We start from the raw sequence: 23,561 nt of genomic DNA, 5'->3' as shown, positions 1-23,561 counted from the left end.
TCAGTTTATCTGCATTTTGACAAAGGCTTTTACAGAATAAAACAAAAAGGTCAGAAAAAAACATTTCAAATGCGACATGAACTTATGTATATAGAATCTCATCACATACACATTTACAGCTGTCACGCTCTATTAAAAACACACTTTCCTTGTTTCTAGAGATTACTAATTAGTTCAATTAATCTATGTCTTAATTTGCATTTGCTCTTTTAATTACTGTGCAGTTTGTGAAAGCACTTGTTCCGCATATACAAGACACAAGAATTTCAGTTCCTGTACAAAAACCCTTATCACAGCACAGCACAAACATCTTTCCAGAACAAGGGACAGCTGGTCTGCCAACAGGAAGCTTTGCAATGAATGGGGGGGAGAAAAAGAATTTAAATAAACATCACTGTGTCCCTGGGTAGTTGGATTTTCAGTAATCTGGTACTTCTATTAATCTTCTTCCACATTCTTTACAGAATTTAACATGTACTAAGAACATTTTATTTAGTATAAAATATTTGTAAAGGTCTGAAATTTAAATAATCGTGTGGATATTAGTATTTAATCTGTCTGCCTGCCAACTGTATTAATCTTTGTGTTTTTCCCCTTTTAACATAACATTCCAAGTATGTAACACGGAGCCAAGCCATATGAAAGCTGATTGTCCTTAGGTCTGACCTACTGGCTGGCACACTTAGAAGAAACCACAGCTGTAAGAGAAGCAGGGTTAGGAAAGGAGGAGCAAGCTGAGCTTCTTACTTACAGAAATGACTCATTCTAAGATCATTACTGTATGTGTGAAGACACCTGAGGAAAGTAGAAACTACTGAAAAATTCTTTCTTTCCCTTAATACAGCCTGAAATAAAACAGAAGTTTTCCTAACAGAAACTTTCTTAGTCCATCCCAACATAAAAACCAAAATATTTGAGTTTCCAATTACACAATTTATTTAGTACATACATCCCTTTACAACAACATATAAAATAACTATATATTAGATCACACCAACAGACCTTTGAAACACAAAATGAGAATTACTTACAGACCTCAAAGGCTTTTCTCCTCTAAAAACACCTTGACTACGTGATAACCTTTTGTCTCTATGATCTCAAATAGGTCATTTGATGCCTACCATTCCTCTTAGAGTGCACAGCTTAGTGTTCCTTCCTAACAATAGCTAACACAGACAAGAAATCACCATGGTGTCGTTCACATGGTCATTATTTGTATGATTTTTGTGAGTGCGTTGCATTCTTGGGTGTGCATCGTATTTAATACGATGAAACAGTGATGCCACAACAGCCACGTGGAAATAAGGTGCATCAGAATAATGTGGTTCAGGAACAGATGAAGTTATTATAGAATAGACTGAAATAAAATAAAATTGCATATTTAAATGCAGTTTTTTGTCATAAGACTCAGGAAGCAGAGGAAATCAGCCAGACAAACACCTCCTGGAGGTCTTCAGTACTTACACCCAGCCTCCAGGAACACAGAATGTAGCCCTTTGTACCACCTGTGCCTTGGCCACCAGCCTCCCCAGCATACCTCAGTGCTGGCAAGCTTTTAAAGTCAAGCAGGAGAACAGCTGCTTGCTGCTTCTGAGGGCCTTTCCTTGGAACTGGTGAGTCCTTTTGTTCCTTGGCATTTTCTATGTTGCTGTTGTAAGAATGGTTTTCTAGCTGTTTTACTATGTAGTCATTTAAGCATGTGCTTCCATCTTATCTTACATGTTTCAAGTACAGAAACTGTTGGTGTTACTTGAAAGTACCACAAATTCTGCTCAATGCAGAATGTTAAGAAGTGCTTTGTATCTGTCTAATGCTTCAAATTTCTGTGCCCTAATTTAAGGGGGCATCTGGATTAGGAGCAGACATTGTGTTACTGTGGTAGTTCTGCACCAGGAGAGTCATGGTTTGCATGCCTGGCTTTTGGTTTTTCTATTTTTTTAAAAAAACATTTTGTAGTTTGTACAAAGAGGTTGAATTTCTCCTTTAGCAAAATGAGAGGCTGTGCTTGTGAAGAAAAAGAATCTATTTAAGAATAATTATTGTTACGGTCTGGAATAGTTTTAGATGTTACCAACAAATAGTGAGAATCTTGGGGTGCCTCAGGAGCTTCAAATCTCTCATTTCAATCAGAAGAAAGTTACTGCACCTTTAAAGAAAGATACAACCACATTTTTAAAGTAAGACGGTTCAGTCTGGATATACTTTACCTTACATGTGCTTGTTTTCAATTACTGTAAGGCACTCACTGAGGAATTCACTGACCCATGCTTTCTGCAAGAACAGGCATGCATCATTACAGGCCTAATTAAAGTTTTAATACTGATTAAAATGTTTTATTATTGTATTATGTTAAACTGCAGTGGTCTCCAACCTCATTAAGGGATACAGAACAGAAATTATTCAGGAGTTTCAGTTGCTCGGTTTAACAACCCAGCCACTGTCAATGTTTGATTTAAATACAGTCTGATTAAAGTACGCTTTCTTTTTGTGTTAGCGTGGAAGTACAGAGAGATGTTCAACATTGTTTAATGAGTATTTACTGAATATAAAATTGTTTGAGCATGTGACAGAACTATCTCCGTCTCCGCAGTAATTTACCTTCAACTGAAGGTACAACTGAAAAGGGAAAACATTTAAATCATTTGGAATTGGAACACAACTCAGTTGTGAAAGCTAATCTCATTACACATCTTGATTAAATTAAGTGTGGAGTTTGCTATCAGTAGCACTTTAAGTTTCCCATCATTAGAAATTAATTGCAGTAGTAATTATTATAACAGAGTTATTTGCACAGGCCACAAATACTCTTATAGGTGTTCAAATGTTAATTCAATGTTGGCCTAGAGGCACTTGATTATTACAATTCTGTTTTTCGTAAGAAATAAATGATCCTAGTGGATATCTAATTAAAGTTGGAGAGTACTGTTAGACTTCCAATTAGATTTAATCTCTAATTTCAATATAAAACCAAAAGCAGTGCTAAAACACAGTCAAAGTGATACGTCATCTACATAGCATTTAAAAAGTCAGTACAATCTGCGAAGTTCTAGCCTGGAAAAAAAACAAATAACAAAGGCAACAAACAAATGGCAAAATCTCAGGATCGAGGACTGCCTTCACTTCATCTGCCAAATGTATTTTAGCTAACTGTAGTCTGTCTCAGCCTAGAGGGCATGGATACGGGGATTTCTGTGACAAAATTAACAGCTTTGCATCTGGAATAAAGTAAAGCAAAGCTCCAATACTGAAAGTTCCTGTCAATTTTAGGTTTGTCTTCTTTTTTATGTGAAGTTGGCACTGTTCAATTTTGGTACCCTGCTTCTGGAATTCATGTGTGTGGGGGGTGGAAATAGATCCCCTGTAGTTCAGAGAGCAAATAGAGAAAATAACACAAGAGTCCATGCTGAGAAATTTGTTCTTTGTTTGTCCTGAGCATTCTAAGGGATATTTTACAGGGGTACATGCAATGTGTATCAGGCATGCTCTGACCTTAATTTTCATCAGAAATACGACACTCCATCATTAAATGCTTAACATTATAAAACAGTGTGTTTCAGTCTCGCTAAAAATGCAGGGCAATGGTTTCTGCAGTCACACTCACAAACTTCCAAACTCATACCCACATACATTCCCAATGAATTCAAAAGAGAGGCACTGAAAGAGCATACAAGACCTGGCAGAACAGATCAGATCTGTAAGATTAAACCCTATTTTTCTTTTTAAAGATTCACACAGATAATACATGTTCCGTATGGAATAGCATGACCTGCTTTTGTTGGATTTTTATCATTTTGTAGTAAAAATGCACAGCACTGAGCGGATCTGCATAGGCTGCAGTGGTCATTCATGCTGCTTGTTTTGTGTGTCTTTAAACTGGTTACAGCTGGAAAACAGTTACATCCTACATATTCAGCAGGTCAGATTTGATAATCAAAATGGTCCCAACTAGCATTTCTTTATGAATCTATGAAAATCTTGGCAACATCAAAAAGATTATCAAAACTAAAAACTGTCTTTAAGAAAAACCCAAACAAATAAAAAAAGAATTGCAGTAATTAAGCAAGAAACCATCCATGTAAAATGTCTTACAAACGTAAAATGTTTGTAAATTTCTGCATTTTCTTATGTGGGTCCTAGCATTAAAATACTGAACTTGAAGCCGTTGTTGGAAATGTTATTTATGCTTAGCAAGTTTGTAAACATGGAACGTTTTGTTCTGAAACACTCTGGTGAAGTGTGCAGTATAAGAAGGCAGATTTTTTTTAATTTCCTCACAGAAACGAGGATACAACGAAGGCTTCAAATCAGGTTCGTTTTCTCCCAAACCGTCCATGATCTGTAATGAAATTGAACAGATCAAAATATGATGAAATAGCTTTAGCCAGTTCAGTTACAAGAAATAACAAGAAACTAAAAACAATAATGTGACAACACGTTGAGGTGGTTGGACAAACAGAGTTGTTAACAAACTCTAATGAACAAGTAAGAGTAAGATTTGCTGTACCATTGCCTCTACTATGCATAAAAGGTTTACTTGTCAGTGGTAAATACCTGCTGTGGGCAACATCATCTGCTGTGGCTCCAGGTCAGTTCTAGAAAAGCCTAAAAATTCCCCTAACACAATGGAGTAATACAATTGTCTACCTTCCCCAAGGGAACCAAAGCTGTGATTTGATTTACTCTGTGAAAGAGAGCACGGTTTGTGTATTGCTAACCTGAAGCTCAGCAGGAAGCTATTGCTTATTTTGTGCAGGCTGAATTTCATCAACTACTTGTTGCAAGGAGGGTTTGTATTTATAGTTGTAAATACTTGCAAGGAGGATTTAATATGGCAATTTTGAGCATGTCCATAAGCTCCATCAGATTTTACTTCCCACACTCATGATGAAGTGTGTGTGGTTGAAGCTACTCCAGGTCATAACAGAACAAGAAGCTGAGCCAAACATATTTTCTTTATAAATCTGTGTGATACTTACATGACCATTCGCTATATCTAGAAGGTCACGCAACCGACAGCCTCTACTGTGTCGTCTTTCATAACAAATGCTGTCTTCTAGGATCACATAGTCTGTGCTGAAGGAGCGCAATATTCTGTAAACATCTTCAGGAGACCTCTTGGCATAGATCTGATAAATCTATAAAAGAAGAAAATTAATTTGTAAGATACGTGCACGATCATGTATTTGTGTGCTCTTTCATGATTCTGTTATCTTGAACATGAAGAAATGAGACCCGTGTGATCTGAATTAGAAATTAGAAAAACAAAACCAAACAACCCAACATACCCACAATAAACCATAACCCCACTTGTATTCATTTACCACTTAGTTTCTTATATTACATTCATACTTACATCATGGATGCTGTGATAACAGTACTGCTGCTGACTGAAACATATTTCAACCCTTTTCAGAAAGGTTCTGGTAGATGCCTGTAAAACTTTCAGAACAATTTTTCCATCTTTGTAGAGCTTCTCATGGTAGTTTTTGTATAAAATGTTATGTCTGGAACTGAAGGGATTGCTGAGCAAATCAGGAAGTGCTCTATGGGAGTTTACCAGCCCAACTGGTCAGCAGGTTCAATTAATACCAACAACACTCAACGCAGTTCACTCAGAATGAGCTTGGGCATCTAGTTCAGTTATTTAGACATACACCAGATACTCCAAGCACTGAGCTTTGCGAATGAGATAAAACCTAGGAACTGTACCTCACAATAAGTTAGAGCAACAAGTACAGCACACGATGATGCTTGCAGTATGCCATTAGAGATAGGAAGAGTTTTCCTGAATGAAGCCAGTGATATGGATAAACATTAGCTTAAGCAGTTGAAATACTCTTACCTGTTTTGTTCTCTCTCTCAGATGCTTATCCTCATAATGGGGATGGTTAGTTAATGTCCGTCCAGTGCAAAGTTTGACTCCAGCTAATAGCTGCATGCTTCCAGCAAACACTGCTGTGTTTGGAGTATTTGACCTAAAGAAACGTCGATAAGTCTGAGGATGTCTCTGTGGGGGCATTTTTGCATCACTTGTCACAGTTCAGACAGAAAAAAAGACTGAAAAAATATTTCTCTCTCCACTATTCAGGGAGCAAACTGATCAAGTAACTGTGTTTTCATATATGAGGATTTAAATTCCAATATTCCCTTTAATGATGCACTCCTCAAAGTGCACTTCATATTTCATAGTTTTCTTGGGTTCATATAAACATTCAATTTCTGCAGATTTCCATATCCTAACTAAATACTTCAGGAAACTTACTGTGACTTACATTTTGTGTCTGATGTAAGTTATTCTACATAAAATGGATTATTTGAATGCATAAATTTATTACTGTTTTGGTATTTACTTGGAATGGAAATTTTATTCAGTCAGATGTACTGATCTTCCTATTTGGGCAGCTGTGGGAGACAAATTATGAAAGAAGTGTCTCTAGTTGCAGAAAGCATGAACATTGCTGGGAGGTATGTAACATGGGGGAAGATAGCAGGCTGAAATACTACTATTGATTTTGTGATCTCAACTGAAAACCATAGCCATTGTCTGGAATTGTTAACTAAATAAGTCCTTGGCATTTCAGGATTGTTTAAGTACCCTGCACACAATCCCCAAAGATTTCTTATCCATGCTTCCCCCAACATGTTTAGAATTTAAAATATATGAAAAGAGACAAGAGACAAAAAAGATTGTATAAACATGCATGACAGGAGAGGCTGCTGTAAGTAGAGGCTGATAAGTGGTTGTAGTATGCCAAGTGCTTAGCTGGCTTCCATCACTCAGTGGGCAAATAACTAAGGGATTTTCTACCAAAACATTAAATCAGCAGAAAGAAGTGTGCATTAAGCCAAGTAAAATTAAATTGAGGAAACGTGAACAGATGCCTAAAATTCATATACGTACACACATGGTACGTATGATACTCAAACAAATGTGTTGCTTTGGGGTGCACTTTAGGGAACCTTTTGAAGTTGCATCTACAAATTCAGTCATATTTAAGCTCAATGACAGGCTTGAAAATACTGAGATACAAGTGTTAACTTTTACTATTTCCTTTCAAGACATTATGCTTAGAAATGAATTAATAATTATAAAACCCTCCTAAGAAAATACTGCACTGCTAATCTCATCTGGGAAGGACAGAGGTAGTATTTTAATATGTCAGTTTAACTTTCTCAACATGTTTTTCAGCAATTTTTAAAAAAGCAGTTTCATTTTAAATTCTGAAAATATTTGATCTCTTTTAAAAATTTGTTTTACTTAAAACATTCACAGCCTTTATCACTATATGTAAATGTTTCACTATAAGAAATAAATTAGTCTTAGAATTGAATATAATATAAATGTAATGGTCATGACAGGCTGTCAGTGAGGGTTCATCCTTGCATCTGCAGGACAGCAAAGTTCTTCAGACTAAGCTGGAAACAACATGGACAAGGTTCAAACAGAGGCTTAATGAAGCTTAGACCCTAAGTGGAAAACGACTCTCTCAAAGTAACTTTATGTCAGCGTTCATGTTTGTGTAACAAGAGTTTTAGTGTGAGAAGTCTATTTCTGTTCAGGATTTGAAGAAGTCTAGAACAAATGGCAAATGTCCTTTTTCTATAATATACTAGTAACACTGCTTGTCTAAAATGTAGAAGGTGCAGGTTTCAATTAGCCCTCTCTTCTGAAAGGGTAATTGCTTTTACTTAGATGGGGTGAAAAACTACTTTATTTACCAAGCGTTATTTAAGCCAGCATGTGCTCCTACCAGTGTGACCTTCCTGCAATGTCTACCTTCCCTGTTCTTCTAGAGCTTTAGATTATAGCTGCTACTGAGCTTTAATGTTCTGGAACAACCACTAGAGGGAGATGTGACAATTAACTAATATTCGTCAGGTACAGGATAATTTCTACATTTCATGCGAGCATCCTTCCTTAACACTACCTGAATCAGACACTAACTGCTGTGGTCTGTATCCAAGGCAGCTAATGTGCTTCAAAGCACAGAATGACACTTCTCTATTATAGAAAAATGAAGCAATTTTTACAAATGTCTGAGCAAATGATGTATAAAATGAAAGGATAATTTGTTTTTATAGCTTTCCGCCAAGCTCCATACCGTACTGCCCAACCTGCAAACAATGTATTCTGTACGAAATGTCACTAAATAATGACAAGGACTTACAGGTCAAACTGATTTACATTATATAATTTAAATGTCATTCCAAGCAGACCCGATGGCATTTTGAACAAATAATCTAATTTATTTTTGAAGCTCTAAGCTTTCAACAAGTTAATTACAGCTGAACTGATGGGTAAACTAAGCACTATAGTAAAACGTGCGAAGCTTTCCTTTGCCTAAATTTGAGAATTTAGAGAATTATGTAAATACTTAACATTAAAAAATGAGGCTTCTTTACCGGAATTACAGGGTCTGTGCTTAACTTGCGCAGATCCTAAAAGTGGTAGTAATTCTTTCTCTTACTAAGCTGCCAAAGAATTATTGCAGCTTTGTTTTAGGGAAGTCCTGCTGAAATGGCAAATGTTGCAATTAGAGGTTTTATTATTAGAAAGAAAATAGCTATTCCTATTGAATGTCCACTGAAGTTAACTCTGTAGACAGCTTTGAAAGCTAGAAAACCTGATAGAACAGAGATTATTTCCTTTCCTAACACTTGGGTATGTCAAAAATTGTGCTGTAGAGTAGATGAAATCTGATACCATCTATAGTTTATATGGTTTATATATTTAAAATATTGTTTATCTCTTGAAAATGCTATGGTAGTGTTAGTAAGGGGGAGTTAATGATTCATCTGCAGACACTTTGTTGTGGACAGACTAATAGTTTGCTATGATTCAGGCTGTATATTTGGACAAGTTAATGTGCATTTTGATCTAAGCTGATAGAAGGATTTTCTTATTGTGCAGAGTCTGCAACACAGTTAGTTCATTGCTACACATGACAAATTAGAGCTCCTTATGCTGAATTTTAGTAATGAATGATGTGTTTCTGACACCAATCTTGACAGATCATTAACTGTAGCAGAATTATCAAGCTCTAGATCATAAAATACATCTTTTTTTTTCTTTTTTTTCTTTTTTTTTTTAACACAATGAAACTTAGAGAATAACCCCTACTTTAAGAAACTTACCATAAATATTTGTCTTGTATTAACTGAATGCCTGCAAATATTCTAAATGATGGAAAAAACATGGCCTGCTTTCAAAATAAGTCAGTGAAAGTTTGTAATACATTCCACTTCTAAGTTACTTCTTATTATAGATTAAAGAAATACAATGTTATGGAGCGCAATAAATATACTACTATGGCAAAATGGACTGGGTGAGTAGCTTCACTCAAGTTCACTGCATATAAAAACAACAGAAGGCTCCAAGGAAATACTTCAGATAGGTCAGTATTCTATGTAGTAAAATCAAATGGACTTTCCAGAATATTCTCTGCTGTTTAAAACAAAACAAAAAAACTGGCTTTGAAAAACATCTTTGCTAAAGATGTTGCTAAAACATCTATGCTAATAATGTATATAATTAAATGCTCCAAATAAATGCAAATTCTAGAAATATCAGTCTTCAAAGCTTAACCTGAAAGACTTTAGTGATGAGCTGTATGTTAATAGAATGCATCTCTTAAATTCACAGTACTCCAGAGAACATCCTTTTTGGCATTTCTTCTCAGGATCTCCTATATGTTGTGCTCCAAACTGTTCCCATGACTAAAACACCCACTTTCCTATGCTCTGTGAGAAAGCAGATGTGATGAGGTGGGTTTGAAATAATTCTCACACTTCTAAAAGAGATGTTCCACCTATTTTTATCCTTGTCAAATACAAATAATTTGTTTACAGTTTGGAGCATATGCTGGGACTAATTCTAGTAAGTTCAAGAAACAGACTGTGGGGTACAGATTTTCCAGCTGTACAACTTTAATCCCAGTTTTTTAAAATTATAAAGCAGGGAGTTAAATCCAAAAGGAAAGTTTTTGAATGTGAAGAACTACTAATGTAAAGAGGTAGACATTACATGATGGAAGAAACTTGATGCTTCCAAATTGACCTCCTTCAGCTGGGAAAAACATGTGTTTATGGGAGCAAATGGAGTCAACTGGTTCCCAGACATGCATGCAATGCAATAGCATGGTACTGAACCAGAGAAGAGCAGGCTGTGAGGGACTGCATAAAGCTCTTCTCTGCAGCCATTAATATGGTAACCTCTAGATACCCCATTCATCCGTAACTATCTCCATGGGTCACCAGAGTTCACTGATAACCTGTGATAAACAGAACAGAGGACTATAACTAAGAACATTAGATTTACATAAATAGCATTTAACTTAAATAGAGAAAAAATCCTCTTACTTAATCCAGTTCATCAGCTCCACAGTGTCTGGGTCATAGAATTCTCTGAGCTCTAACAGTTCATCCATTATTCCTGGCCAGAACTGCAATTAAAAGAAACAAACTGAAGACAGAATGAAACAAAACAATACAAAACAAATTCTGGATGCTGAAATAGATATTAATTCCTCTCAGTTGGTAATCAGTCTTGTCCAGCTCATTGATTACAAATCTCAAGCTCTACTCTTCTTAGGAAAGATATGTGACTGTCATTATAATGTAAAATTTGGGAGTTACAGATCTGCAGCTTCTGCTAGATGACCAGAGGATCGTATTTAACATCTAGTAGACGGTTATGGCAGCAATCATTGATTTGGTTGTGTATTGTAGTATTGTAACGCTGTATTTCTGCTCTTCAGAAGATCTCCCATGAGATTAATAAGTCAATTAACCAGTTGTGAAATGAGGGAAGACAAATTATTCTCTTCGCTGCTGAATCACCCCAGGAAGCCAAATGTTTTGGGGAGCTTGGAACACCACTTGCCTAGAATTCTTTCTGACTGGAGGATATTGACTCTGTTTCAGTTCTATAGATTATCTTGCAAACCTGCTCTGTGATGTACTGAAAATCTGATGACACTGAGAGATCTACTGAATGTTGGGACAGCTAAAGAATTCACAGAAATAACACTTTCAGTTTATCTGAAAGAAGTTGTTTGTACTGTACTAATGAAGAAAACACGTTTAAATAGAAATACAGATGTTTTGTAGGTCTCAAGACTTCATGAGATCTGAACAGCCAACATTTTAGCTGTATCTGCATCTGAATAAAGTAATGATAAAGTGATGTATTTGGAACCCTAGTAACCTCAAACCTCAAAAGAGGCTTTCATTAGCTTATTTAGGATTAGGCTAATAATCCCATAATGCTCCTATTTTGAGGAACAGCACTAAAGCACGGTGGTTCTGACAAATGTATCCAAAACAGGCTATAGAATGCCAATTTGTATTCACTACTAGTTCAAGAACTAGTTAGTTCTGGAACTTCCTCTGTAAGAAATTTTTATTCCAGTCATTGAAGGGGAATCTGGTGACAAGTTTTCTCTGTTTGTCAGCTTGTCTTCCTGATAGCTCACCAACTCCTACTGCTTTGCAAAGAAGACATACATAGATATCCACTCCTACTGTAGCTGCATTGATAAGAACTGACTTCTGAAAGCCCAAGAAAAAATACCAGGCTGATGAATTTCATTATTCCCACTGAGCACTTTGAATGGTGGCATTTTTAATGTCAGTAAAATTTATGTCCTATATCTAGGGGAAAAAAAAAAAAAAAAAAGAGACTTGACTGATCTAAAGCATATGAAAATCAGTGATTTCTGTTGATTTCAGAATTGAATCTGATGGGATTCAGGAACTTTCTATCAGCTCATAAAGAATGAGAAAAAATGCATTCCTATCTGATCTGTCACATTAGACCATCAATTAGATTGTTATGCTCATAGCATCACCCGTATCAAAACAAATGGCATTATTTCAATCATTTTCTTAGATGGTAGAAAAGGTAAATGACTTCCCCAAGTAGCTTCCAAATGAAAAAAGAAAGTCCAAGTTGACCACTTGTAGAATATATCAGTGTAACTCCACAAACTGTTGCAGAATTTAGTTCTCCAACAAAGTACCTTCTGATTTTTTTTTTTCCTCTTGGCAAATGCAGGGAAAAAGTAATGCATGCCCCTTAGTTTAATGATATAGCTCTCCCCGCTGTGACAGACTAATAAACTTGTACACATTATAATTTTAGCCCATTATTTATGCTTTTTGTATTCTGTATTTTAAAATGTATCAGATGAGGCAGTGCAGTATATTTTGCTGTGAATGTTTTGATTATTTCTGCTCTTATAGTAAATCAGTGTGCAGTTGAACAATCTGCATGTAATCTGCATTTCTTATATAACTTAGGTAAAATCAGAACAGACAGCTCACATTTCCATAAAGCTATGCATATAAATAATATTTGGTAACTTAAATGTATAATTAGACAAACCAATTTTTTCTATGAACAACTACTTTAGATCAAATGAGTCCAAGTTACCCTTCCTATATTTTTGTGCATATGAAATTGTATTTACATGTTAAGTAGGTCTATCATGATTTTGACAGTTTAGCAATAAATTTCTATGCAGTTATGCATAAACATCTTTTTAGAAAACTCCATTCAACTAAAAAAAATGCCAAAACATTGAGTGAAAAATACTTACCTTGTATAAAATGTATAGTAATGTAATTATTGGTATCAAGTATTTAATCACTTGTGTCTAAGAAAAAACACACACACACAAAAGGTTATTCTTACAATATATGTTTATGTGATTAATTAATTGTTAACATATTGTTCTGACACACTTATCAACTGGAATTTACACATTTTGAATTTTATGGTCATGATCCTATTTTGATTTTGTTTTAAAGTGAAACCCTTATTGAACACCCATGATAAAATGGTGGATTTTTAACTATAAATTGAATCCGCTTTCTATAAAAATACTGTGTTTTTTACTTTAATAGATTGTAAAGTTCTTTTTGGACTGTTGATGATTTCTTAGTATGGTGGCTAAGATGTAACACTGTCAATATTTTTCATAGCTATATCAATATTGCCATCTAGAGTATTAAAATGGAATTGTTCAGTATATAAAACACTAGAAAATATACTTAACTAAATAAATAAAAATGCTTCTGAAAAAATTTGTTTGAAAGGACAAACAAAATTCATTTGATTTTTAAAGTTCTGAGTCTTGACTGGTGTAGCAAAAAAACTAGCTTTATGAAATGCAGTAAGCATCGTGCTAACCCGCTGTGATGTGTAGAGACGAACACATTTCAAGATAAGTCGCCACACTTCGGTACTACACAGGCCAAAAGATGCAAATACACACATGTGGGATGTCCAGAGGTACTTCATTCTGAAATAACACAGAAAAGTTTTTGTCTTTTCACTTTTTGCCAGGCCGTATTGATAAGGGAATTTATGTCAGAGAAATTCTGAACAGTTTTCTTGGACTTTCATGACTCTACAATAATTTAATGAAAAATAAACACAACTCTTTGCTGTGTGCTCTTGAGAACGTATCTGCTCCCAAAATTCCAAACAATATTTTTGTCAGGACTTGGGGAAATTGGGCTTCAGCCAAGAAGGAATTATAGATCTGGGAGAGAAAGAAGGTTCATGGCCCTATCAGTTTATGGTTAGCATTTTTCACGCTTTCATTAAAACGTGTTGTCAACAAAAACATTTAGTAGATTAATAATTAGAAAGTACCTCATTGTGCTTAAAGCCAGACATCCAAAAAGAACGGTGTGAATTAAGTTGTAAGCAGCATCAGGCTTCAGTGATATTGTGCATTCTTCCATTTTTTCGAGGGCTTGATTTGAACAGCTGATTAAGCACAACAAGCAATAAGTGTTAACAAAAGCATCTAATCCTTCTGAAGTTAAAGGGCAAGATTGCTGTTATGAGTCCATAGCCTTATATTACAGTTGATGTAATTAAGCCTTCTAGCACCAGCTTGATACAGCATTAAGTATTTATTTTCACATATGCTGCTCTAGAAGTGATTATTTCTAAACTATAATTGTTTACAGAAACTCATGTTTGAACTTCTTGGTCTAATGCAGTCAGTTCCCATGTCTGCTGAAGATAAAACTGATTAAAATAACCAAAACAACAATGACTAAAAACTAAAGCCAGAGTGACAAAACATAACAAACTGAATTATTTTTGAAATGTATTTTACCTGAGGTTCCGAAGAGCAACAATGACAGCTGTTACTGTCATGGGGAAGAGAACGAATATGTAGACATAAAAAAGTAATGTATCAGAGAGTCTTGAAAAAGTATTTAATGGCAATAAACCAAAAGCTTCTTCACAAAGATAGAGGCTAGCATCGAAATCTCTAAAGAAAAAAGAATAATACTCATCATCATGTATGTCATAATGTGAAATAAAGAATCAGTTTTGTTTTTTTTCTCAAGCAATCATAAAGCCACAGTGGTGCAGCTGTTGAAGTTGAACAACATAAAGTAGGATTGCAGTTAAATCATACCTTGTTGCTCCAAATCCAAATTTTGCTTTGAGGAATTTGAATATATGTTCATCTGACTCAAGATTAAGAATTTTCTAAGGAGAGGGGGAAAAAATAAAAGAGCAATCATATTGTAAGTATATAAAAAATTAAACTTAACATAGTAAATAAGTTTTCTTAACCTTTTAAATTAAACTATGAATAAACACAGTCTTACAAAGATAGGATGTTTTGCAATCAAATATGCACTCATTTTGTAATGCAGTGCTGTGGCCCCAAGAGCAAATTATTTACATTTTAATGTATACTATTTTTTTCTTGTTTACAGATAAATATTACCAATGATAAGTATAGCTTTAGCTATACTTTTTTTTTTTTTACTTCAGTGACTTATTACATCTTATTGTGATGTTTTTATACACCTTGTATACTAAGTTTTAACCTTAGTTTTATACAGTTTCTTGAAGAAAAGGTATTACTGTCTTCTCTATTGTGTAGATCTCTATGCACAAAAGCAAGTAAAGGTCTACATCATCGTCTACATCATTTTTATAGCACATATTCAATTCAGCTGTGTTAACTGAGGAGTCAATCACTGAAACTTTGCAAATGCTGAGCAGTATCATAATGTATTATAAAACTAGTTTATTCATAACTTGAAGCCAACTATAGGTTGGGCTTCTACATATAAATATGTATTTGAATATATGGTATTAATTTACATTAACAATTTTAAGACTATGTTTTAAAATCATACCAAAAAAGTTAGCAAAACAGTCTTTAATTTCTGAATCCTATTCTGAAATGCAGTGAAATCTCATGGAAATTTTTATTTAAAGATATTATTGTATGTGACCTCTTAACAAGTACCTTTCAATGTATTAAATTTTTTAACACTTCTATATTAAAAAATAGTTTGCTTACCTTGATAAATTTATTTACTAGAAGAGTCAAGCTTGACACTAATAGTGCATGGAGGATAAGTTTCCCAAGCCTGTTAAGCAAGCTGCCCTTTTTTAGGTTTTTCTAGAAAGAAAAAAATATTGAAATACAAGACCAACAAAGACTATCTGAAATCAGTTATGTGTTTAGGCCTTAAGTCAGGATGCGATTTGCATTAGGCCTACATAAGCAAAAGTTCAGACATGCAAATATCCAAAATAAAGATATATTTATTTCCTAAAACTGAAGGGACAGTATCATAAAAATTCTTCAGCATATTGTTGCACAATTCTGTAACTAGCCAAACGCGTATCTTTTCAAGAATCTGTTTGTTAGACTTTCCACCTAAATGTGGCAAAGTGACGACAAATGTCAGTCAATATGATTTTGACCAATTCAAAGCTCCAGATATGAGAACTGTTCTACTCATAGACAATTTGGAGTAGGTGCAGACATCATCTTAAGAAATAAATGAAATAAAATCACAGTTCTGATTTTAGAAGGTTGCATAAGTGAGAGACAGCAGGGTCAGGTTTATATATTCTGGTTATAGACTCTCAGCTGTTCCACTATTACTAGAAATTCAAGATTATAATGAATATAAATTACTCATATATATATGTATGTCACACTGTTTATATGTTATTTTAAACATATTTCAGTACATACCTGGATTGTTTTTGCTATCAAGATAGAAGCATTAAAGCTTACAAGTAATGATCCAAGTATCATTGAGTTAAAGAACTGTAGGGCACATACTAGCAGTAATCCAGAAATTTGGATGATATAGAGCCATGTAACCTGTAAAAATGAGACTTTTATGACTGCAAAACTTTACAGTAAATTGCTTTCCTTTTAATGTGTTTTATAATTTACTTCAACATCAGTTATTTTTACAAAACAATTTTCTTGCACAAAATCATCACACAGCCATTACTATATTTTTTCTATATTTATATCCCAAAGTAGTTAATATTTTATACTTTTCCTGGGATACCTGATGTTATAATAAATTGGACAAGTTAAATACTTGCAGAGTGAGGGAAATATTAATTAGTTAGGATTTGGGAAATGTTATCTATTTTCTTTAGTCACAAAAGTATAACTGTAGCCTCACACATTTTTATGACTAAAGACTTACAGCTTAGTGCAGTACAGCATTAAATATTATCTAATCTGTGTGACTTCCTCTTTTGTCTTTTCAAACAACTATGTCCATTCACTTGGATGCAAACTCTAAAAAAACAGCTGATTTTCTGATACATTGGTACCAAAACATAAACTTTACTTTATAAAAAGTGAACTTCAGTCTTGTGTTACTGTGGTCATCAAATTAATTGTAAAATGTCAATTAAGCAGCACTTTTGGAAAATTAATATGAAATAATAATGGTGTAGTATATCCACTATAGACCAGGATTAATCTGTTAATTTGCCAACATATAAGGTAGCTAATTAGTCGAACTAATTGTTAACTTCAACTAACGTACAAATTTACTGGACTATTTTAATTATCTCTTAAATAAACCACTTTATTGTGATATGTAGTCACCATACTAACATTTGGTTATGTTAATACAATCACTAATATTCAAATCAGCATCACATTTTAAATGAAATTAACCTGAATTACTCTTTATTCTGTCATAATTTTGTTAAATTTACGTGGGAAGCTTTTTCAAATTGTGTACTAATTGCAAGGGCTAAAATCTCAGCAGAATTGTACACTGGCACTAAATTTGAAGACAATAGTTTCATCTTCTATAGTGTACTTGTTTCCTAAGATCTTCCTAGTGATATTTGCTTTACTTTTGGCTCATTCAGTTTCTGGTAGATTTCAGTGTTATTTTGTGCTGGATGATAATGTATGATAGATAACTTCTGCTTCTTCTGAGCAGTTCAGTCTGACTTTGTTTTAGTGATGCAGTGCCTCTACCTAGCTTTCAAACATGGATGTACATAAGTTAAATTCATAAACTCTTATATCTTCATCTCAATTTTTATTTATTTTGTTCTTGGCCATTTCCATAGGACATGCTCAAGCTGTGCTATTAAATAAATGTTAAGATGGTGTTTAAAAGCAGTCCCCTTAATACTGGCAAACTATAGCAACATCTTAATAAAATCAGATGAAAGTTTAGCAACATAAGTTAACTATACGAAGTGAAAATCAGTTGGGAAAAAAACAAGTGAACAGGAATTATGTATATTTTGAGTATTCACTTTTTCACTTAAAATTTATGAGCTATGATTATTCAAAAGCAGAAGGGCATGCAGGCCTTACACCAGTTACTGTAATACTTCAGAACTGTTAGCCTTATCATAGAAAAAAGTGTGCTTATTTCCAAACATGATCTTACCTTTGCTGTTGGAAGTATGTCAAAGCAGTCCAGTATGAATAATGCCAGTGCTTGTATTAGCATCATAAACTGATTAAATTGCCAAGTCAAGCTAAAGAGGAAGGTTGCTACAAATACAGCCAGAAGCGTCAATCTCTAGGAGGGTGGAAAGAAGTTGTATGTAACATTTAATTTCTTTAAATCCACTTTAAAATGTGAATACTTGCACTCTAACTGCAGTAACTACTTGCATGAGTATCTTTAGAGCTCCAACTACTTGTATTTATGCTATGTATGCATACATAGTATATACAGAAGCATAATTTATATATGTAATTTATATATATATATATATGGTGTGTGTATATATACATATATATTCACACAGACATATATATTTAACTCCAGTGCTAGAAATGCTTTTAAAGTGATTTTTCCCAAGTTTTACAGGAGCATTTCTGATATTAGTTTTACTGCGCCGTACTTATAAGAAATACTCACTTCTTGAGCTGGCTGCAAATGACTTCTAAATAGGTAAGTAATGGCTGCTATCTGAACCGCAAAGAATGGCAGGGCCCAGTTTTCTCTCAAGGGAATGGTGAATTCTACTCTTGTAGTGTCTATTCTGTAAAAAACAGTTTCATTAATTTAAAGCAAACAGAGAACCAACTTTGGTGACAGAAAAGTTGCGATGATGGGCATGTTTTGTGGTGTTTTAGATATGTAGGCTAGTTGCTCTAGTTTCTTAGACATTCCTGACTCTGAAAAATTATGAAGATTCTGCAGATCTACAGATTGTTTCTATGACTCAAGTGTTGTACTTAAATTTATTGTTAAAAAATTTATAGTATGTATTAAATCTTATAGATAAAATGCTGTCTGGTTAACTTAGAAATAAGCCTCAAATGGCAGCATGTGGAGTTTAAGCCACAAGTAATTCTACTTTGCCTTTTGGTTTCTGTAAAAGCAAATATCATCAATTTTTTCCATTTTCTGGCTAATCTGGAGAGAAACATTCAGTTTCAATTTTCCTCTAATTGATAATGCGTCTAAAGGTTTAAAGCCCTATCATTGACATGAGGTAAAGTTTTAGAAAACTGAATGTTGACTCTCACCTACCTGTTGGTAATATACCAGCAAGCTGCCAACAACCCTGAAAGCCATGTTCCACTAAGAAGCCAGCTTGTTACATACAGAGCAATGACATAAACTGCCTGAAGTCCAAACAAAGTGTAGATATAAAAATAAACAGGCTCTAGGTATTGCTGTAAAACACAAGAACACTGATGTTGACATCAAACACTTGGGGAGGGGATTATACTTAATATGAATTAGATTTTGCTTTAATAAATTCAAAAGGCATTAGAAAAATTTTTCTAATTGGAAAAAAAAAAAAAAAAAAAAGGAAAGAAACAACTGAAAAGGAGAGCTATGATTCACTGGACAATCTTCATAATGCACTTACAGTCTAAAGCCATAAATAAATGCCTACCTGAATTGGAAGAATCCTATACAGAATGCTGAGAAACACCTCCTGGTAAACATTCATTCTTTCAAGTATGTTAATTGTCCTCACAGATTCAGTTTTATTGTCATATACTAAACCATGTAAACCTTAATGATAAAGAGAAATCGAAATAGGAGATTGTCATTTTTCCCCCTCCATCTTCATTTGAACAGTGAATAATTTTTTCAAAGGTATTTTAGGATCTTTCACCAAAACCTGCAAATGTTGAGCCAAGGATTCAGATCACACTGCCTCTAAATCACTATGACCATCTGAGGTTTTCGATTTCCCTGCTTAGAATATGACTCAGAGTGTTAATTCAAGTACTATGTATTTAGTGATGTTTAAAATATTGATTTCTACACTTAGATTCTGATTTGTACTGGTTTGTACAGAACCATTCTTGTCACTACATTGAACACATGCAATGTTAATATTGACAAAAATGTAGAATAAGCAAAATTGTGAGAGAGCAACAGTTAAGTATCTAGAAAACATGGCAGTCACAGTAAGCCCCACTATATTGCATTTGGTTTGCTTTTAGAAGTTGCTCGTTGTGTCACTAACTATGTATTGGTGTGCAGTGTAAAATTACCCCTTCCCACAAATAACCCATCATGTAAATTAAATAACAAGACACAAATAATAGTGAGAATAATGTACTGAACAAAGTAGCAAGGCCAAAACCCGAACGGAAATGAAAGTTGTCCCTCAAGGTGAAGGTGTGGCACAGAAACCAATGGACCACTGTGAAATAGATCATGTCCATACCTTAGTGGGTCTCTGGTGGGTAAACAGGACAAATCTGTTTCCACTACAGTCATTACACCATCTTTCAATCCTAAGGCATTCCTTGTCCTCAACCATATTTGAAAAAATGTTAAGAATGTTCTGCTGGCAACACAAAATAAAACTTACTTCACAGTTTACAATACCTTGCTGGATGGAAGCAGCCTGAATCATCTGTTTGTAGTAGGAATAATAAAGTCCACATTCTGTTCGGAATGAAATTTCTCTTTCAACTTCCTGTAAGTAAAAGTTCAATAATAAATTCAATCTCTATTTGCTTTTCACATTTGCGTGAAGCAGACAGGTTTTTGTTTTTATCCTTCCGTTTCTACATGGGGGAAACTGGCCCACACAGTGGTTTGGGTATTTGAGTTCATTCTATTAAACTTAGTTTAAATAAAGGTAAAATAAATGTACAAAATTGGGCGAGTGGCAAATGCTGGAGATGTCGGTGCCTCTGTTAACATTAGTAACATATATGATTATTGTGTTTCTGATATGCAAATCTGAAACATTTTAGATATTTTACAATTTTTTGTAATATTCAGTGATTAGATAGATGCAGTGGCCAACAGCTGGAGTTTAAAACTGCATACGTGTGCTCCATGCAATTTAATGTTTCTTTTCCAGATGTGGATATCCTGTAGTGTTCTATGGCTTTGCCACCATAAGGCTTGATGAAGTCAGCATGCTATGCTTGGGACTACAACATAATCCCAACTCTGGGATCTCAGCTGGCACACTGTGCTGCTGCCCACTTGCTAAATGCTGTTTCTTGTTGGAAGCCAGGTGTTTGTTACTCTCATATTTTTATACAGAAATTTTGGGTAAAAGGAAAACTAATTACTTGTTTTTATGCATTAGTGGACTAATGGACTTACACACCCCATATGTGGTGTAAGCAAGACTTATATTAAGAGCTTTCATTGAGATTTTGGAAGATAATCCTATTAATTCAGCTTTCTTTACAAAAAGAACTTTACTAGAATAATAATAGAATGATACTGTTTTCTGGTATTTTTATGAATGCCATTCTGGTTAAAACAACCTTGTATAGAATCCTAAAACATTTACCTTTCCTACACGGTCCCATCTCTTCTGCTGGCACAGAATTCATAGTATTTCATAGTTAAAATAAAGCTAGACAGAGAATCCCCTACTTCCACTACTGCCCAGTACAGAATTGTATCTCAAAATGCATGTTTTATTGAAGTTAACTTCACAAAATCAGTATTAGATCTGGTTTGAGAAAAATCAACAGATAAAAATGCATCTGATACAAAACAAGTCCACAATGAAACTTTCCAGCTGCTCTGCAGCATGCAAATTTTTATAATATCAGCAGAATAAACTGACATTGGCACTAAATAGTAAAAGTGACATCCTTAGCAAAATGAGGGTGCTGGATGATTTCAAATTCATCACTACTGAAAAGTTTTCTAATACCAAAAAAGTGTCTGATTTTAAGTCTTAAAATAAATAAATAAATAAAAATGTTAACATTTGGAATTTATTGGGGGGGGAGAGTGTAGTCACAGAGGGGAATCTAATTAGCAAAAATGCATTCAAACATGATTAATTTGTAATCCTGGCACCAGCTGCATTCACCCAAATGCTATACTTTATGAGACAAACACTAGTGAGTATTACATCTGTTTCATGCTAAGACAACATCTGTTTTATTCACTCACAAGACTTCTCCAGTTTTACAGCAATTTATACATTTCCTAGTATTCTATGTCAATGAAAAACATGCAGACTTATGGGTAAGCACTGTAAGAGCATGTTTGCCTTAATGTATGTTCATTTTCTAGGTGCTCAAAAAAAGAAGTTACCACTATTAGGAGGAAAAAAGAAATTTTCTGGGATACATGGAGTTGCATATAATTTTAATTTATGCAACTGTATTCTAATAACATTAAGCATTCAAAACAAAATACAAAGGTCTTTTCATCTCTAGGGCAGTGCAAAATTCTAGAATTCAGGTTTCCTCAGGCTCCTTAGCCAAGTCATTCAGAACACTGAGCAAGCAGACAAAGTTTTAATTGAGGTTTTCTACAAATTAAGAGTACAAGCAAAGCTCTAATTTATTTTCCTTTTTGACAAAGCCAAAGCACAGTCCGTGTTACTGAAAATATTTTTTAGCTGCTCAATTTAGGATCAGAAAAATTTGAAAACGTCCTCAACTGTACAACCCAGTGCAGACAGCTGCTATCAGTGTTTCTGGTTGCAAATCATGCCTTCAGCAAACATATTTAATCCACATACATGGTCTCTTGGCCGGTTAACCTTGCATCCATCTGTTAGGATGGCATGGTTTCACTTAGATCATACTTTCAATTGAGAGTAAACGTGCCCAACAACCACTCAAAGTGTATTCCTTTGGAATGATATTACAAAAGTTCTGGACTGCCATTTCTTTTCTGCTTATGGCTCACATGTTTACTTTGTGAAGTTCTAATTAGCTGGCTACTAGTTTTTCCACTTTTTGCTCATCTTTCTACTCAGAATGTAATGAAGGAAAATACAAGCACTCAGAGAAGGAATCCCAGTCCTCTTATGCTGCATGTCTGAAAGACTTGAGATTTGTTACTTTTATTCTTGGGCTCATTATTTAAAGAAAATTGAGTATCAAAAGAATAAATGGTTACTCAGAAGGGATGAGGAGCAAATGAAAACCATGAAATGGTTTGTGTTACAGTACTCATTTTCATTGTGGCCTTGGCTCATTCCTGTTTAAGGCTTCTTCAGAGTCTGCATTTGAACAAACAATATGCTAGCTGACAAAGAAAATGATAAAATTCCTCCCCATTCTGTTATTTTCATAGTAGAACATGTTTCCAAAAGACACTGTACTTGAGGTGTACCTTCATTATCTAGTAATCTAGCTGTAGGCATCTGTTCATTGCAGGGGAGTTGGACTAGATGACCTGTAAAGGTCCCTTCCAACTCAAACAATTCTGTGATTCTATATTCAAAAAAAGATGTCAGGGGGTACAGAACAGTATTACATGTACAATACAGTAGCAATTGTTTCAGTAAGTGCCAACTATTTTTATTTTCAGTGTGTATGTGAGTCTAGGACAGGAAAAGTGCCTAGGATAAAAAATACTCATATTGCAATACAAGTATGCCAGTTAAATATAGTTGTTCCTTGAATATCATTATACATGTGGACCTAAAAAAAAATCTACTTATTTTAGGAATCTTCAAAGAAAAATGACTCACCTAATTCTTTTCACTGGTTAAATTTAGATGTGTGTACAGCTGTATTATTTTCCCATAAAATGATTCTAGAGAGAAAACCAGCCAGAGCTGGATCTTGGGAATGAAAATTCTCCTACATGTAGATATTAGTTTGACATTGGTTAATGTTTGAAATATGTTCTGAGTTTTGCACATTTAGGATATTCTTCCATAAATTTAGTATTGATTACTAAGGGACTGCTTAAATTCCACTACAAGATCACAGTGTAATTACAATTAAATAATTGTGTGCCAAAATTCTGCATATTGTTTTATCTCTTTGTGGTGGTGGTCGTTTTGAATTGCTTTGGATATA

At 34.3% G+C, this 23,561-nt stretch overlaps 1 protein-coding gene across 6 annotated transcripts in view; it reads right to left on the bottom strand.

Moving 5' to 3' along the window:
* Nucleotides 1-912: 912 nt before the first annotated feature.
* Nucleotides 913-23,561, bottom strand: part of DPY19L3 (dpy-19 like C-mannosyltransferase 3) — a 26,094-nt gene continuing 3,445 nt past the window's right edge. Inside the window, exons 4-19 of one of the 6 annotated variants that reach the window (XM_085551106.1) lie at nucleotides 20,129-20,236; nucleotides 19,196-19,317; nucleotides 18,823-18,968; nucleotides 18,205-18,328; nucleotides 17,725-17,859; nucleotides 16,035-16,166; nucleotides 15,348-15,449; nucleotides 14,445-14,518; nucleotides 14,136-14,294; nucleotides 13,661-13,777; nucleotides 13,193-13,304; nucleotides 12,600-12,656; nucleotides 10,360-10,442; nucleotides 5,843-5,975; nucleotides 4,977-5,135; nucleotides 913-4,336 (exon numbers count right to left, since the gene is read on the bottom strand). In XM_085551106.1, the coding sequence (XP_085407232.1) occupies nucleotides 4,175-4,336; nucleotides 4,977-5,135; nucleotides 5,843-5,975; nucleotides 10,360-10,442; nucleotides 12,600-12,656; nucleotides 13,193-13,304; nucleotides 13,661-13,777; nucleotides 14,136-14,294; nucleotides 14,445-14,518; nucleotides 15,348-15,449; nucleotides 16,035-16,166; nucleotides 17,725-17,859; nucleotides 18,205-18,328; nucleotides 18,823-18,968; nucleotides 19,196-19,252 (1,752 nt within the window). In that variant the 5' untranslated portion in view covers nucleotides 19,253-19,317; nucleotides 20,129-20,236 and the 3' untranslated portion in view covers nucleotides 913-4,174. The remainder of the gene's footprint in view (nucleotides 4,337-4,976; nucleotides 5,136-5,842; nucleotides 5,976-10,359; nucleotides 10,443-12,599; nucleotides 12,657-13,192; nucleotides 13,305-13,660; nucleotides 13,778-14,135; nucleotides 14,295-14,444; nucleotides 14,519-15,347; nucleotides 15,450-16,034; nucleotides 16,167-17,724; nucleotides 17,860-18,204; nucleotides 18,329-18,822; nucleotides 18,969-19,195; nucleotides 19,318-20,128; nucleotides 20,237-23,561) is intronic. The other 5 variants (XM_032446976.2, XM_032446977.2, XM_085551105.1 and 2 more) reach the window with 5 other exon arrangements.

The sequence above is a fragment of the Coturnix japonica genome, chromosome 6, assembly GCF_054131305.1.
Source record: "Coturnix japonica strain WE chromosome 6, WE-NBRP24, whole genome shotgun sequence".
NCBI lineage: Eukaryota > Metazoa > Chordata > Aves > Galliformes > Phasianidae > Coturnix > Coturnix japonica.
Note: the sequence above shows the minus strand (reverse complement) of the source record. Positions and strands in the feature narration are given on the sequence as shown.